We start from the raw sequence: 17,865 nt of genomic DNA on the forward strand, positions 1-17,865 counted from the left end.
TGTATTTGTTTTTCCCTGCCCACCGTTTTACAGTGTAGGTCCTCCCAAAGCAGGTATTTCCCCCTACGCACACACACACACACACACGCACACACACACACACACACACACACACACACACACACACACACACACACACACACACACACACACACACACCCAGTCGTGGCAGTGGTACAGAGGGTGGCTGTCTGTGGTTTGAGTTTGAAGCCGTTGCATTGATAACCAGTAGCTGTGACTGGGAGACTGTATGTCCGTCCCGCCTCGCTCTCCTCCTCTCCTCCACTTCTCCCTCGACCAGTCACTCTCTCTTCTTCTCCTCCTCTCCTCCCTCGCCCAGTCACTATCTCCTCCTCTTTCCTCTCGCCTAGTCAATCTCCTCCTCCCTCGCCCAGTCACTATCTCCTCCTCTCTCCCCTCGCCTAGTCACTATCCCCTCTTCTCTCCCCTCGCCTAGTCACTCTCTCCTGGGCCACCACTCCAGGACTGCTCTCCCTCTTCTCTGGTGCTAAGGTCGTTTTTGGTACTTTTTGGGTCCTGTTCCAGTTGGATCTTTCAGTCATCATGATACCCTCTCCGCCATTGTTCCTGTTGCTGCTCGGCCTCATGGGAGCGCATGCCACCGCTCCCGTGTCCGTGGACCTCCGCACCGCTGCCGCCATGGGTAAGAACCTCCTGACCTCTAACCCTGACCCATAATCTAAAACCTAAACATGAATTGTATCCCTTAACCTCTAACCGTTAGTTATAACCCATATTGCCTCCACAATGGGTCAAGATTCATGATCCACTGACTTGGACTCTTAACCCAACCCTAACCCCTAACCCCAGTTTGCCCCTGACCCCAAATGGTGCAGTCACTTAGCCTCAGAGCCCCCTAAACAACCATCGTACCCTTTCCTAACCCCTAACCCCTGCATCTCTCCATCTTTCGGTCTTTCCTCCTCCTGGTGGTGTCTGCTGTGTAGAGTGGAACAGCCAGAGTGGGTTCTAGAGATAGATTATATGGCTGCTGGTCTAAGGCACTGCAGTCCCTGGTTCGAATCCAGGCTGCATCACATCCGGCTGTAATTGGAAGTCCCATAGGGCGGCGCACAATTGGCCCAGCGTCGTTCGGGTTTGCCTGGAGTAGGCCGTCATTGTAAATAAGAATTAGTTCTTAACTGACTTGCCTAGTTAAATAAAGTATACATAAAAAATTGAATCACACAGAGAAATCTGCCTCAATGATTGTTGGTGTTCCAAGCTGGTGCTGGTTCGAAGCTCTTTAAGGCATAGAGGTGGATAGAGTTCTAGTGCTGGTTCGAAGCTCTTTAGGGCATAGAGGTGGATAGAGTTCTAGCTGTATGTGGTTGGATACTGACTCCAATTGAGCCAGTCAGGGAACATTGAATGGATGTTATAGTTTCAAAGTATTTGTTTTTGTGTTAGAATAGTTTATTAAGAGTTTGTTGCTTGTGGGAAGTGTCAGTGTGCTTGAAAGTTTGGCGTTGGTATAAGTATTGTAGTGAATTGTTAAGTTAGGTGTTCAAGTGTGTGTGGTTGTGTATGTGTGTGTGTGGGATGTTAGAGGAGGTACTGTATAAACTGCTGCAGTGAGGGAGCGATGGAGGTGAAGGGGGAGAAGGGAGATCAGTGATGTTGCATAAACATAGAGTATGAACAATCACATACAGCTACAGACTACTACATACAGCTACACTACTACGTACAGCTACACTCTACTACGTACAGCTACACTACTACGTACAGCTACACTCTACTACGTACAGCTACACTCTACTACGTACAGCTACACTCTACTACGTACAGCTACACTCTATTACATTCAGATACACTCTACTACGTACAGCTACACTCTACTACGTACAGCTACACTCTATTACATTCAGCTACACTCTACTACGTACAGCTACACTCTACTACGTACAGCTACACTCTACTACGTACAGCTACACTCTACTACATACAGCTACACTCTACTACGTACAGCTACACTCTACTACATACAGCTACACTCTACTACATACAGCTACACTCTACTACGTACAGCTACACTCTACTACGTACAGCTACACTCTATTACATTCAGCTACACTCTACTACGTACAGCTACACCCTACTACATACAGCTACACTCTACTATGTACAGCTACACTCTACTACATACAGCTACACTCTACTACGTACAGCTACACTCTACTACGTACAGCTACACTCTACTACGTACAGCTACACTCTACTACGTACAGCTACACTCTACTACGTACAGCTACACTCTACTACGTACAGCTACACCCTACTACATACAGCTACACTCTACTATGTACAGCTACACTCTACTACATACATCTACACTCTACTACATACAGCGACACTCTACTACGTACAGCTACACTCTACTACATACAGCTACACTCTACTACGTACAGCTACACTCTACTACATACAGCTAACGTACAGCTACACTCTACTACATACAGCAACACTCTACTACATACAGCTACACTCTACTACGTACAGATACACTCTACTACATACAGCTAACGTACAGCTACACTCTACTACGTACAGCTACATTCTACTACATACAGCTAACGTACAACTACACTCTACTACGTACAGCTACACTCTACTACATACAGCTAACGTACAGCTACATTCTACTACATACAGCGACACTCTACTACATACAGCTACACTCTACTACGTACAGCTACACTCTACTACATACAGCGACACTCTACAACGTACAGCTACACTCTGCTACATACAGCTACACTATGCTACGTACAGCTACACTCTACTACAGTCAGCTAACGTACAGCTACACTCTACTGCATACAGCTACACTCTACTATGTACAGCTACACTCTACTACATACAGCTAACGTACAGCTACACTACTATGTACAGCTACAATCTACGTACAGCTACACTCCTCTCACTCTCTCCCTCGTTCTCTACTGCCTCTCTCTCTACTGCCTCTCTCTCTCTCCCTCATTCTCTACTGCCTCTCTCTCTCCCTCGTTCTCTACTGCCTCTCTCTCTCCCTCGTTCTCCACTGCCTCTCTCTCCCTTGTTCTCTACTGCCTCTCTCTCTCTCTACTGCCTCGCTCTCTCCCTCGTTCTCTTCTGCCTCTCTCTCTCCCTCGTTCTCTACTGCCTCTCGCTCTCTCTCCCTCATTCTCTACTGCCTCTCTCTCTCTACTGCCTCGCTCTCTCCCTTGTTCTCTACCGCCTCTCTCTCTCTACCGCCTCTCTCTCTACTGCCTCTCTCTGTCTACTGGCTCTCTCTCTCTACCGCCTCTCTCTCTACTGCCTCTCTCTCTCCCTCATTCTCTACTGCCTCTCTTGCTCCCTCGTTCTCTACTACCTCTCTCTCTCTACTGCCTCTCTCTCCCTCGTTCTCTACTGCCTCTCTCTCTCCTTCGTTCTCTACTGCCTCTCTCTCTACTGCCTTTCTCTCTCCCTTGTTCTCTACTGCCTCTCTCTCGCTCTACTGCCACTCTCTCTCCTTCATTATCTACTGCCTCTCTCTCTCTACTGCCTCCCTCTCCCCCTCGTTCTCTACTGCCTCTCTCTCTACTGCCTCTCTCTCTTCCTCGTTCTCTACTGCCCCTCTCTCTCTACTGCCTTTCTCCCTCTCTCTAATGCCTCTCTCTCTCCCTCGTTCTCTACTGCCTCTCTCTCTACTGCCTTTCTCTCTCCCTCGTTCTCTCCTGCCTCTCTCTCTTTACTGCCTCTCTCTCCCTCGTTCTCTACTGCCTCTCTCTACTGCCAAGCTCTCTCCCTCATTCTCTACTGCCTCTCTCTCACTCTACTGCCACTCTCTCTCCCTCGTTCTCTACTACCTCTCTCTCTCTACTGCCTCCCTCTCCCCCTCGTTCTCTACTGCCTCTCTCTCTCTATTGCCTCTCTCTCTTCCTCGTTCTCTACTGCCCCCCTCTCTCTACTGCCTTTCTCTCTCTCTCTCTACTGCCTCCCTCTCCCCCTCGTTCTCTACTGCCTCTCTCTCTACTGCCTTTCTCTCTCCCTCATTCTCCACTGCCTCTCTCTCTCCCTCGTTCTCTACTGCCTCTCTCTCTACTGCCTCTCTCTCTACTGTCTCTCTCTCTCCCTCGCTCTCTACTGCCTCTCTCTCTACTGCCTCTCTCTCTCCCTTGTTCTCTACTGCCCCTCTCTCTCTACTGTCTTTGTCTTTCTCTCTACTGCCTCTCTCTCTCCCTCATTGTCTATGACTCACTGTGACTCTCTCTATTTCTCTCTCTAGCTTGCTGTATTGTGTGTATTTTACTTTGTTGAGGTGACAGTAGACTGAGCTGTTTTTGGAAAACGTATCTTCTCTCTCTCATCATCTTCATCATCATCGTATCTATAACTCGAAATCATCTTCCTCTCAGTCTGGTTCAGTCTGGTTCAGTCTGGTTCCGGGTGATTAATACACCCAGACTCATTGACCTCTCATTCTCTCTTTTTGCTCCCTCTATCTTGTCTCCCTTTCATACCATCCATCCCTTCCTCCCTCCCTAATACCCCACTCTCTCACTCTCTCTCTTTGCCCCTCCCTTTATTTGCTCCTCCCTCTTACCTTTCTCTTCACTCCTTGCATCCTCATGCCTGGTTCTCACTCTCCCTCTCCACTCTTTCACTCCCCCTCCCCATGCTTTCACTCCCCCTTTCTACTCTTTCCTCCCACTTCTCCCTCTTGTCCTCTCCCCCACCTCTACAAATCCCTCCTCTCTCAATTGAATTCAAAGAGAATATGAACAGCAGAATTGACCAGCCATTGAAGATTTTCTGAATAGGAATTTGAATAGTAGTAATCATTGTCACTAATAATAATCAATCCCCCCCCTCCAGCGGCAGGTCTGTGTAACACTCGCCCCACAGACCTGGTGTTCATCGTGGACAGCAGTAGGAGCGTGCGTCCGTCAGAGTTCGAGCAGGTCAAGGTGTTCCTGGCCAAGGTCATCGAGGGACTGGATGTTGGACCTGACGCCACACGGGTCGGAGTGGTCAACTATGCCAGCCGCGTCAAGAATGAGGTGTGTGTGTTTGAGTGGTGAGATATAGAATTTTAATGGACTCCATAACTGTCCTGACATTCACTGATGTCCACACGTTCTGTATGCTGCCCCCTTCTGACTCTCCTGAGTACTACATCACCGCTATGTTGTCCCCAAAACTTCCAAGATAATCTATTTAGGATGTACTCACACACACACACACACACACACACACACACACACACACACACACACACACACACACACACACACACACACACACACACACACCTAACTCTTGTCTCTCTCCAGCTGTCTCTGAAGACCCATAAAACAAAGGCAGGTCTGGTAAAGGCTGTGACTAAGATCGAGCCCCTGTCCACTGGCACCATGACCGGCCTTGCTATCCAGTTCGCCCTCAACGTAGCTTTCAGCGAGGCTGAGGGCGCCCGCGTCAAGTCCCCAGACATCAGCAAGGTAGGTTAGACGCACACCAGACCTGGGTTCAAATCCTATCTGAAATCTTAAAAATACTTACATTTTCTTTAGCCTGCCTGTAGTGCCTGATGGGTGGGTTTTACATTTTGGGGACTTTGTATTTGGTCCATTGCAACAGGCAAGCTCAATCAAACACCTTGGCCTTTACACAACCCTTATCGCCAATTTGTGTCTCAGCGACCGGATGCTGTTTTATGTCTGCGTGACCTAACCTGGTTCCTGTTAATCAACTAGTCTATCCAACTAATGTCGTATCGTTGCCATATCTCCTCCAGGTGGCCATCATTGTGACAGACGGTCGTCCCCAGGATAACGTAAAGGATGTGGCGGCGCGTGCCCGGGATGCGGGTATCGAGCTATACGCCATTGGCGTAGGGCGTGTAGACCTGAATACGCTGAAGCAGATCGCCAGCGAGCAGCTGGACGATCACGTGGACTACGTAGAGAGCTACTCAGTCATCGAGAAACTCACAAAGAAGTTCCAGGAGGCTTTCTGTGGTGAGAGAGGGAGGGAGAAAGAGGGAAAGACAGGAAGGACAGAGAAGGGGGAGAACGAGGGAATGAAAGAGATGGTAATCATAAGATGGCCATACTAGAAAAGACTAACATTGCAATATGGTCTGATATGTTACTCATAAGTGGTCTGTTCTAGTGTGGCCTATTGACAAGGAGAGAGGATGTGTTTGACAAGGAGAGAGGATGTGTTTGACAAGGAGAAAGGATGTGTTTGACAAGGAGAGAGGATGTGTTTGACAAGGAGAAAGGATGTGTTTGACAAGGAGAGAGGATGTGTTTGACGGAGGGAGGGAGGATGTGTTTGACAAGGAGAGAGGATGTGTTTGACGGAGGGAGGGAGGATGTGTTTGACAAGGAGAGAGGATGTGTTTGACGGAGGGAGGGAGGATGTGTTTGACAAGGAGAGAGGATGTGTTTGACGGAGGGAGGGAGGATGTGTTTGACAAGGAGAGAGGATGTGTTTGACAAGGAGAGAGGATGTGTTTGACAAAGGAGGGAAGGAGAGAGGATGTGTTTGACAAGGAGAGAGGATGTGTTTGACAAGGAGAGAGGATGTGTTTGACGGAGGGAGGGAGGATGTGTTTGACAAGGAGAGAGGATGTGTTTGACAAGGAGAGAGGATGTGTTTGACAAGGAGAGAGGATGTGTTTGACAAGGAGAAAGGATGTGTTTGACAAGGAGAGAGGATGTGTTTGACGGAGGGAGGGAGGATGTGTTTGACAAGGAGAGAGGATGTGTTTGACGGAGGGAGGGAGGATGTGTTTGACAAGGAGAGAGGATGTGTTTGACGGAGGGAGGGAGGATGTGTTTGACAAGGAGAGAGAATGTGTTTGACGGAGGGAGGGAGGATGTGTTTGACAAGGAGAGAGGATGTGTTTGACAAGGAGAGAGGATGTGTTTGACAAAGGAGGGAAGGAGAGAGGATGTGTTTGACAAGGAGAGAGGATGTGTTTGACAAGGAGAGAGGATGTGTTTGACAAGGAGAGAGGATGTGTTTGACGGAGGGAGGGAGGATGTGTTTGACAAGGAGAGAGGATGTGTTTGACAAGGAGAGAGGATGTGTTTGACAAGGAGAGAGGATGTGTTTGACAAGGAGAGAGGATGTGTTTGACAGAGGGAGGATGTGTTTGACAAGGAGAGAGGATGTGTTTGACAAGGAGAGAGGATGTGTTTGACAAGGAGAAAGGATGTGTTTGACGGAGGGAGGGAGGATGTGTTTGACGGAGGGAGGGAGGATGTGTTTGACAAGGAGAGAGGGTGTGTTTGACGGAGGGAGGGAGGATGTGTTTGACAAGGAGAGAGGATGTGTTTGACAAGGAGAGAGGATGTGTTTGACAAGGAGAAAGGATGTGTTTGACGGAGGGAGGGAGGATGTGTTTGACGGAGGGAGGGAGGATGTGTTTGACAAGGAGAGAGGATGTGTTTGACGGAGGGAGGGAGGATGTGTTTGACAAGGAGAGAGGATGTGTTTGACGGAGGGAGGGAGGATGTGTTTGACGGAGGGAGGGAGGATGTGTTTGACAAGGAGAGAGGATGTGTTTGACGGAGGGAGGGAGGATGTGTTTGACAAGGAGAGAGGATGTGTTTGACGGAGGGAGGGAGGATGTGTTTGACAAGGAGAGAGGATGTGTTTGACGGAGGGAGGGAGGATGTGTTTGACAGAGGGAGGGAGGATGTGTTTGACGGAGGGAGGGAGGATGTGTTTGACAAGGAGAGAGGATGTGTTTGACGGAGGGAGGGAGGATGTGTTTGACAAGGAGAGAGGATGTGTTTGACGGAGGGAGGATGTGTTTGACGGAGGGAGGGAGGATGTGTTTGACAAGGAGAGAGGATGTGTTTGACGGAGGGAGGGAGGATGTGTTGACAAGGAGAGAGGATGTGTTTGACGGAGGGAGGATGTGTTTGACGGAGCGAGGGAAGGAGAGAGGATGTGTTTGACGGAGGGAGGGAAGGAGAGAGGATGTGTTTGACGGAGGGAGGATGTGTTTGACGGAGGGAGGATGTGTTTGACGGAGGGAGGGAAGGAGAGAGGATGTGTTTGACGGAGGGAGGATGTGTTTGACGGAGCGAGGGAAGGAGAGAGGATGTGTTTGACGGAGGGAGGATGTGTTTGACGGAGGGAGGATGTGTTTGACGGAGCGAAGGAAGGAGAGAGGATGTGTTTGACGGAGGGAGGGAAGGAGAGAGGATGTGTTTGACGGAGGGAGGATGTGTTTGACGGAGGGAGGGAAGGAGAGAGGATGTGTTTGACGGAGGGAGGGAAGGAGAGAGGATGTGTTTGACGGAGGGAGGGAGGGGGATTGGAGAGAAGTCTTCACCATCATCGTCCTTTTGGTCATCCACACCAAAGGATTTGGTGGGTGTGGCTAGGGTAAGGTGTCATTCTTCAGTAACTCCTCCTCCTCTGAGGGGTGAGACTGAAGCTTCTGATTAGTGTTCCACTAGTGTTAATCAAATCAAACCTCCAATCAACTCCAGCCTTGGGCGGGCCCATTTGCTAGCTGTTTGAATGGCGCTTGTATATAGCCAATCATGTTGGATGACCCTCCCAGGGGTGGAGCTGCATGTAAACAGGGATGGCTTCATATTGGACGAGCCTATACCTGACAGTGACATAATTTGGAAACTACCAATTACCTTTTCTAATTCCAATTTCCACATTTATTTTCAATTGGGACAATAAAGCTATTTGGTCTAAAGCAGGTATAAATCTCTCCAAACTTTCCCACCCCTGTCTCTTTAAAGATCCACTGTCTTCTACAACAAACATCAGATTCCAGTAGATCCTACCGGATTCCTTTTAAATCACTAGATCTCAGTGGATCCTTAAAATCAACTGTAGATTTTCCTCCAGTTTTCAAACTGACATAGTGTTATTCTGTCCCCTAACCCCCCTGCGAGCGTGCTTCTATGTGTGCCTGCATGTGTGTGTGTGTGTGCGTATCTGTGTGTGTGTGTGTGTGTGTGCGTACCTGTGTGTATGTGTTCCCTCCTGTGTATGTGTGTCTGTGCGTACCTCCTGTGTATGTGTGTCTGTGCGTACCTCCTGTGTATGTGTCTGTGCGTACCTCCTGTGTATGTCTGTCTGTGCGTACCTCCTGTGTATGTGTGTCTGTGCGTACCTCCTGTGTATGTCTGTCTGTGCGTACCTCCTGTGTATGTGTGTCTGTGCGTACCTCCTGTGTATGTGTGTCTGTGCGTACCTCCTGTGTATGTCTGTCTGTGCGTACCTCCTATGTATGTGTGTCTGTGCGTACCTCCTGTGTATGTGTGTCTGTGCGTACCTCCTGTGTATGTGTGTCTGTGCGTACCTCCTGTGTATGTGTGTCTGTGCGTACCTCCTGTGTATGTGTGTCTGTGCATGCCTAAACACAGTGGCGGACCTGTGTGCCACTGGAGATCATGACTGTCAGCAGGTATGCATCAGCGCACCAGGGTCATTCAAGTGTGCCTGCAAGGAGGGCTTCAGTCTACTGGAGGATGGCAAAAGCTGCAGCGGTGAGTGTGTGTGTGTGTGTGTGTGTGTGTGAGAGAGAGAGAGTAAGTCTGTGTGTGTGTGTGAGAGAGAGAATTATAGAATGTATGAGTATTGTAGAATTTGAGTGTGATGTGTATTTGTTTAATACCCCTCATCCCCCTCGTCCCCCCAGCCTGCAGTAATGCCGCCACAGACGTGGTGTTCCTGATCGATGGTTCTAAGAGTGTGCGTCCAGAGAACTTTGAGCTGGTCAAGAAGTGGATCAACCAGATCATAGACAAACTGGACGTCTCCGAGACCAAGGCTCATGTTGGACTGGTCCAGTACTCCAGCTCTGTCAAACAGGTGTGTGTGTGTTTTAATAACATGATTCACTTTATTTATTTATTATTGTGAGAAACCTTTGACTAACTGTGATAACTCACAACCTCCTCAACACCCTCCTCGTCCTCCTCACCCTCCTCATCCTCCCCTCCTCCTCACCCTCCTCGTCCTCCCCCTCCTCACCCTCCTCGTCCTCCCCTCCTCCTCACCCTCCTCGTCCTCCTCACCCTCCTCGTCCTCCTCACCCTCCTCGTCCTCCCCTCCTCCTCACCCTCCTCACCCTCCTCGTCCTCCCCTCCTCACCCTCCTTGTCCTCCCCTCCTCACCCTCCTCGTCCTCCCCTCCTCACCCTCCTCACTCTCCTCGTCCTCCCCTCGTCCTCACCCTCCTCACCCTCCTCGTCCTCCCCTCCTCACCCTCCTCGTCCTCCCCTCCTCACCCTTCTCACCCTCCTCACCCTTCTCGTCCTCCCCTCCTCACCCTCCTTGTCCTCCTCACCCTCCTCGTCCTCCCCTCCTCAACCTCCTCGTCCTCCCCTCCTCACCCTCCTCGTCCTCCTTACCCTCCTCGTCCTCCTCACCTTCCTCATCCTCCTCACCCTCCTCACCCTCCTCACCCTCCTCACCCTCCTCGTCCTCCCCTCCTCCTCACCCTCCTCACCCTCCTCGTCCTCCCCTCCTCCCGCCTCAGGAGTTCCCTCTGGGACGTTACAACAACAAGAAGGACCTGAAGGACGCAGTGAAGAAGATGGCCTACATGGAGAGGGGGACCATGACAGGACAGGCCCTGCGCTACCTGACCGACAGCAGCTTTGCACCAGCCGGTGGGGCACGGCCCGGGGTCGCCAAGGTCGGCATTGTGTTCACCGATGGACGCAGCCAGGACTACATCGGAGACGCCGCCAAGAAGGCCAAGGAGCAAGGTGAGGGAGGGAAGAAGGAAGAGTGTTTAAGTGTGTGAAAGGATGTGTGAATGCATGTGTAGTCATCTCCAAGGGTCAGTCACGTTTATTTTGTGACGTTTTACTGTGGATCCACTCTGCATGAGGTATTAAAGTGTGTGTGTATCTGTCTCTAATCATGGTCTTTCTAACACCCAACCCTCTCTCTCCCTCTCACCCTCTCGCTCTCTCCCCTCTCGCTCTCTCCCTCCCCTACTCTCTCCCCCACTCCCCTCTCTCCCTCCCACCCTCTCGCTCTCTCCCCCTCGCTCTCTCCCTCTCGCTCTCTCCCCTCTCACTCTCTCCCTCCCCCCACTCCCCTCTCGCTCTCTCCCCCCTCGCTCTCTCCCTCTCGCTCTCTCCCTCTCGCTCTCTCCCCTCTCGCTCTCTCCCCTCTCGCTCTCTCCCCTCTCGCTCTCTCCCTCCCATACTCTCTCCCCCCACTCCTCTCTCCCTCCCACCCTCTCGCTCTCTCCCTCCCATACTCTCTCCCCCCACTCCTCTCTCCCTCCCACCCTCTCGCTCTCTCCCTCCCCTACTCTCTCCCCCCACTCCCTCTCTCCCTCTCTCCCTTCTCACTCTCTCCCCTCCCCCTCTCTATCTCTCTCTAGGTTTTAGAATGTATGCTGTGGGCGTGGGTAATGCTGTAGAGGATGAGTTGAGGGTGATAGCATCCCAGCCAACAGGAGAACACTACTTCTACACTGCAGACTTCAAAGCCATGACAGCCATCGCTAAGAAGCTGCAGATCAACATCTGTCAAGGTCTGACACACACACACACATACACACACACCAACACACATTCACACACACCTGTTTGACAGAGCTGGAGTACTGGACCAGTCCAACATGAGCCTTGGTCTCGGAGACACGATCTGGTTGATCCACTTCTTGACCAGCTGCAAGGTTCTCTGGATGCACACTCTTAGAACCATCGTTTAGGAACACCACGTCTGTGGCGGCATTACTGCAGGCTGGGTGGACGAGGGGGGATGAGGGGTATTAAACAAATACACATGACACTCAAAACTCTACACTACACATATATTTAATCATTCTCTCTCTCTCATTTAATCACACACACAGAATGTCTTCCCTGCTCATAAGGTAAATCTCCACTACCCTATGTGACTATGCTGTCTGTCTTTACAGAGGAGGACCCATGTGAATGTGACTATGCTGTCTGTCTTTACAGAGGAGGACCCATGTGAATGTGACTATGCTGTCTGTCTTTACAGAGGAGGACCCATGTGAATGTGACTTTATGCTGTCTGTCTTTACAGAGGAGGACCCATGTGAATGTGACTTTATGCTGTTTGTCTTTACAGAGGAGGACCCATGTGATTGTGACTTTATGCTGTCTGTCTTTACTGAGGAGGACCCATGTGAATGTGACTTTATGCTGTCTGTCTTTACAGAGGAGGACCCATGTGATTGTGACTTTATGCTGTCTGTCTTTACTGAGGAGGACCCATGTGAATGTGACTATGCTGTCTGTCTTTACAGAGGAGGACCCATGTGAATGTGACTTTATGCTGTCTGTCTTTACAGAGGAGGACCCATGTGAATGTGATTTTATGCTGTCTGTCTTTACAGAGGAGGACCCATGTGATTGTGACTTTATGCTGTCTGTCTTTACAGAGGAGGACCCATGTGAATGTGACTATGCTGTCTGTCTTTACAGAGGAGGACCCATGTGAATGTGATATTATGCTGTCTGTCTTTACAGAGGAGGACCCATGTGATTGTGACTTTATGCTGTCTGTCTTTACAGAGGAGGACCCATGTGAATGTGACTCTGTCGTTAAGTTCCAGAAAAAAGTAGAAGAAGCCTTACAGGCACTAACAAAAAAACATATCCTTTCCAAGAGTGTGAGAGTACGGTAAAAGTGTTGTTACCACTGTGTTACATCTGCCTTGCTGTGGTTTCCTTGACTCTGATTTCACTGGAGGGCGTGTCGAAGAGGATCGCTGCACTGGAGAACAAGATTGTCTGAGGATACACACACATACCCCAAACACCCCCCACAACACACACCCTGTTTTTACTTCCTGTTGAGTCTGAAGAGGAGTTTATGACCTCTGAGCTTTGACCCCCGCCCCATTTCTCTTTAGCACCCCTCTCTTTCTCACCTTGTCCATCACTGGGTTTCCTGGAGATGGAGCACCGGTCACCATGGTAACTCATCTTCTGTCTGTGCCTCTGAAAGTCTCCCCCCCATAGGCAGCCTGTGTGTGCGTTAATAAAAGTCTTCCCTCATAGGGAACCGGTGTTTGTAACACTGAAGGGTCCTATCTTTAAGGCGGCCTGTGTGTGCGCAATGTATAGTCTTCCCCAAAGGCAGCTTGTGTCTTGTCATTCCCAGTGGAACAGGACATCAGTTCCATTGATCATTTTGTTGTTATGTGTCTCTCCCTGCATCTCTCACTCATCTCTTTCTTTCCCCTGTTGTCACCATACGAAGGTATCTATTTTGTATGGAATATATATATAAAGGTAATTTAATATAAGATTGGTCTTAAAGATACATGTGCTGATGATGTTTTTATTTTCCTAAATAAAGACATTTCAGGAAGTATACATTGTTAATATAAGTGGAGAAGGTATGATACAACTGACGTCATCATGATCATGAGCTACATAGTGTGAGGAACAGTGTTCACTGGGAGTACTGAAAATCAAATCTAATTTTATTTGTCACATTCACATGTTTAGCAGATGTTATTGCGAGTGTAGCGAAATGCTTGTGTCTCCAACAGTGCAGTAATATCTAACAGTAATAGCTAACAATTTCACAACAATACACACAAATCTAAAGTAAAGGAATGGAGTTATAGAATATATAAATATTTGGGCGAGCAATGTCAGAGCGGCATAGTATAAGATACAGTAGAATAGGATAGAATACAGTATGTACATATGAGATGAGTAATGAAAAATATGTAAACATTATTAACTCTTAGTGATCCCTTCGCGCGATAATCCCGTTAATGGGATTGATTTGACAACACCCAGTGAAATAGCAGCGAGCCAATTTCAAAAACAGAAATACTCATAATAATTCATAAATCATACAAGTCTTGTTTAAAAAAAAAATATTTTACCCCTTTTTCTCCCCAATTTCGTGGTAACCAATTGTTAGTAGCTACTATCTTGTCTCATCGCTACAACTCCCGTACGGGCTCGGGAGAGACGAAGGTTGAATGTCATGCGTCCTCCGATACACAACCCAACCAAGCTGCACTGCTTCTTAACACAGCGCGCATCCAACCCGGAAGCCAGCCGCACCAACGTGTCGGAGGAAACACCGTGCACCTGGCAACCTTGGTTAGCGAGCACTGCGCCCAGCCAGCCACAGGAGTCGCTGGTGTGCGATGAGACAAGGATATCCCTACCAGCCAAACCCTCCCTAACCCGGACGACGCTAGGCCAATTGTGCGTCGCCCCATGGACCTCCCGGTCGCGGCCGGTTACGACAGAGCCTGGGCGCGAACCCAGAGTCTCTGATGGCACAGCTGCAGTACAGCGCCCTTAACCACTGCGCCACCCGGGAGGCGTTGGTTAGGGTCATTTTTAATAGTCACAGTGGGTACAACATCTCCTATACACTATACACTTCCTGATAAACTCTGCCACCGTATCAGTGTATTCATCAATATTATTCTCGGAGGCTACAGGGAGCATATCCCAGTCCGCATGATCCTCCTCGTCCTCCCCTCCTCACCCTCCTCACCCTTCTCGTCCCATTTCCACTCGGAAATGGTGGGTGGTGTGCATACCTGCTAAGTATAGAAGTTTAGAAGACCACGCAGAGTACCTCTCCTCCGCCGGCGTTGTTTTGGATCGGCCTCTGGAAAACGAACAATGGATCCGATTCGGGAAAGTTGTATTCCTGGTCATAATGCTGGTAGTGCTGATGAGTTACCGCCACTCTGATATTAAATAGTTCTTCCCGGCTGTATGTAATAATGCAAAAAAAGCAAATAATGTAAGAAATAACACATAATAAAACAAAAATCTGCAAAATTACCTAAGAGCGCGGCAGCCCTCTCTGTCGGTGCCATTTTCCAACTTTTTTCCAAATTGAACACACACTCCTCTAGCTCCACAATGAAATAGGGTGCAGTCCAGGCAGCAGGCTGTTAGCCAGCCTGCCAGCATAGCGGAGTCTGCCACTAGCACAGTCAGTGTAGTCAGCTCAGCTATCACCATTGAGACCGTGTCTGTGTCTCGACCTGGGTTGGGCAAAACTAAACATGGCGGTGTTTGCCTTAGCAATCTCACTAGGATAAAGACCACCTCCATTCCTGTCAGTATTGAAAGAGATCATGATACCTCACATCTCAAAATAGGGCTACTTAATGTTAGATCCCTTACTTCAAAGGCAATTATAGTCAATGAACTAATCACTGATCATGATCTTGATGTGATTGGCCTGACTGAAACATGGCTTAAGCCTGATGAATTTACTGTGTTAAATGAGGCCTCACCTCCTGGCTACACTAGTGACCATATCCCCCGTGCATCCCGCAAAGGCGGAGGTGTTGCTAACATTTACGATAGCAAATTTCAATTTACAAAAAATATGACGTTTTCGTCTTTTGAGCTTCTAGTCATGAAATCTATGCAGCCTACTCAATCACTTTTTATAGCTACTGTTTACAGGCCTCCTGGGCCATATACAGCGTTCCTCACTGAGTTCCCTGAATTCCTATCGGACCTTGTAGTCATAGCAGATAATATTCTAATATTTGGTGACTTTAATATTCACATGGAAAAGTCCACAGACCCACTCCAAAAGGCTTTCGGAGCCATCATCGACTCAGTGGGTTTTGTCCAACATATCTCTGGACCCACTCACTGTCACAGTCATACGCTGGACCTAGTTTTGTCCCATGGAATAAATGTTGTGGATCTTAATGTTTTTCCTCATAATCCTGGACTATCGGACCACCATTTTATTACGTTTGCAATTGCAACAAATAATCTGCTCAGACCCCAACCAAGGAACATCAAAAGTCGTGCTATAAATTCACAGACTACACAAAGATTCCTTGATGTCCTTCCAGATTCCCTCTGTCTACCCAAGGACGCCAGAGGACAAAAATCAGTTAACGACCACTGAGGAACTCAATTTAACCTTGCGCAATACCCTAGATGCAGTTGCACCCCTAAAAACTAAAAACATTTCTCATTAGAAACTAGCTCCCTGGTACACAGAAAATACCCGAGCTCTGAAGCAAGCTTCCAGAAAATTGGAACGGAAATGGCGCCACACCAAACTGGAAGTCTTCCGACTAGCTTGGAAAGACAATACCGTGCAGTACCGAAGAGCCCTTACTGCTGCTCGATCATCCTATTTTTCTAACTTAATTGAGGAAAATAAGAACAATCCGAAATTCCTTTTTGATACTGTCGCAAAGCTAACTAAAAAGCAGCATTCCCCAAGAGAGGATGACTTTCACTTTAGCAGTGATAAATTCATGAACTTCTTTGAGGAAAAGATTATGATTATTAGAAAGCAAATTACGGACTCCTCTTTAAATCTGCGTATTCCTTCAAAGCTCAGTTGTCCCTGAGTCTGCACAACTCTGCCAGGACCTAGGATCAAGAGAGACGCTCAAGTGTTTTAGTAATATATCTCTTGACACAATGATGAAAATAATCATGGCCTCTAAACCTTCAAGCTGCATACTGGACCCTATTCCAACTAAACTACTGAAAGAGCTGCTTCCTGTGCTATGTTGAACATAATAAACGGCTCTCTATCCACCGGATGTGTACCAAACTCACTAAAAGTGGCAGTAATAAAGCCTTTCTTGAAAAAGCCAAACCTTGATCCAGAAAATATAAAAAACTATCGGCCTATATCGAATCTTCCATTCCTCTCAAAAATGTTAGAAAAGGCTGTTGCGCAGCAACTTACTGCCTTCCTGAAGACAAACAATGTATACGAAATGCTTCAGTCTGGTTTTATACCCCATCATAGCACTGAGACGGCACTTGTGAAGGTCGTAAATGACATTTTAATGGCATCGGACCGAGGCTCTGCATCTGTCCTCGTGCTCCTAGACCTTAGTGCTGCTTTTGATACCATCGATCACCACATTCTTTTGGAGAGATTGGAAACCCAAAGTGGTCTACACGGACAAGTTCTGGCCTGGTTTAGATCTTATCTGTCGGAAAGATATCAGTTTGTCTCTGTGAATGGTTTGTCCTCTGACAAATCAACTGTAAATTTCGGTGTTCCTCAAGGTTCCGTTTTAGGACCACTATTGTTTTCACTATATATTTTACCTCTTGGGGATGTTATTCGAAAACATAATGTTAACTTTCACTGCTATGCGGATGACACAGCTGTACATTTCAATGAAACATGGTGAAGCCCCAAAATTGCCCTTGCTAGAAGCATGTGTTTCAGACATAAGGAAGTGGATGGCTGCAAACTTTCTACTTTTAAACTCGGACAAAACAGAGATGCTTGTTCTAGGTCCCAAGAAACAAAGAGATCTTCTGTTGAATCTGACAATTAATCTTAATGGTTGTACAGTCGTCTCAAATAAAACTGTGAAGGACCTCGGCGTTACTCTGGACCCTGATCTCTCTTTTGAAGAACATGTCAAGACCATTTCAAGGACAGCTTTTTTCCATATACGTAACATTGCAAAAATCTGAAACTTTCTGACCAAAAATGATGCAGAAAAATTAATCCATGCTTTTGTCACTTCTAGGTTAGACTACTGCAATGCTCTACTTTCCGGCTACCCGGATAAAGCACTAAATAAACTTCAGTTGGTGCTAAATACGGCTGCTAGAATCCTGACTAGAACCAAAAAATGTGATCATATTACTCCAGTGCTAGCCTATCTACACTGGCTTCCTGTCAAAGCAAGGGCTGATTTCAAGGTTTTACTGCTAACCTACAAAGCATTACATGGGCTTGCTCCTACCTATCTCTCTGATTTGGTCCTGCCGTACATACCTACACGTACGCTACGGTCACAAGACGCAGGCCTCCTAATTGTCCCTAGAATTTCTAAGCAAACAGCTGGAGGCAGGGCTTTCTCCTATAGAGCTCCATTTTTATGGAACGGTCT

General features: G+C 48.1%; 1 protein-coding gene across 3 annotated transcripts; it reads left to right on the forward strand.

Moving 5' to 3' along the window:
* The first annotated feature begins 377 nt into the window (after positions 1-377).
* matn1 (matrilin 1) lies at positions 378-13,346 on the forward strand. Of its 3 annotated transcripts, XM_031793269.1 has the most exons (10): positions 381-664; positions 4,864-5,048; positions 5,322-5,486; positions 5,783-6,005; positions 9,399-9,521; positions 9,674-9,846; positions 10,516-10,747; positions 11,377-11,529; positions 12,542-12,622; positions 12,715-13,346. In XM_031793269.1, the coding sequence occupies exons 1-10, from the start codon at positions 565-567 to the stop codon at positions 12,762-12,764; spliced, it is 1,485 nt and encodes a 494-aa protein (XP_031649129.1). In that variant the 5' UTR covers positions 381-564; the 3' UTR covers positions 12,765-13,346. The 3 variants fall into 3 exon arrangements, with proteins under 3 accessions (XP_031649130.1, XP_031649132.1, XP_031649129.1); XM_031793270.1 differs by lacking the exon at positions 9,399-9,521 and having other exon boundaries at positions 378-664; positions 12,542-12,621; positions 12,713-13,346; XM_031793272.1 differs by lacking the exons at positions 12,542-12,622; positions 12,715-13,346 and adding an exon at positions 11,920-12,525 and having other exon boundaries at positions 380-664.
* The last annotated feature ends 4,519 nt before the right edge of the window (positions 13,347-17,865 follow it).

The sequence above is a fragment of the Oncorhynchus kisutch genome, linkage group LG17, assembly GCF_002021735.2.
Source record: "Oncorhynchus kisutch isolate 150728-3 linkage group LG17, Okis_V2, whole genome shotgun sequence".
Classification (NCBI taxonomy): domain Eukaryota; kingdom Metazoa; phylum Chordata; class Actinopteri; order Salmoniformes; family Salmonidae; genus Oncorhynchus; species Oncorhynchus kisutch.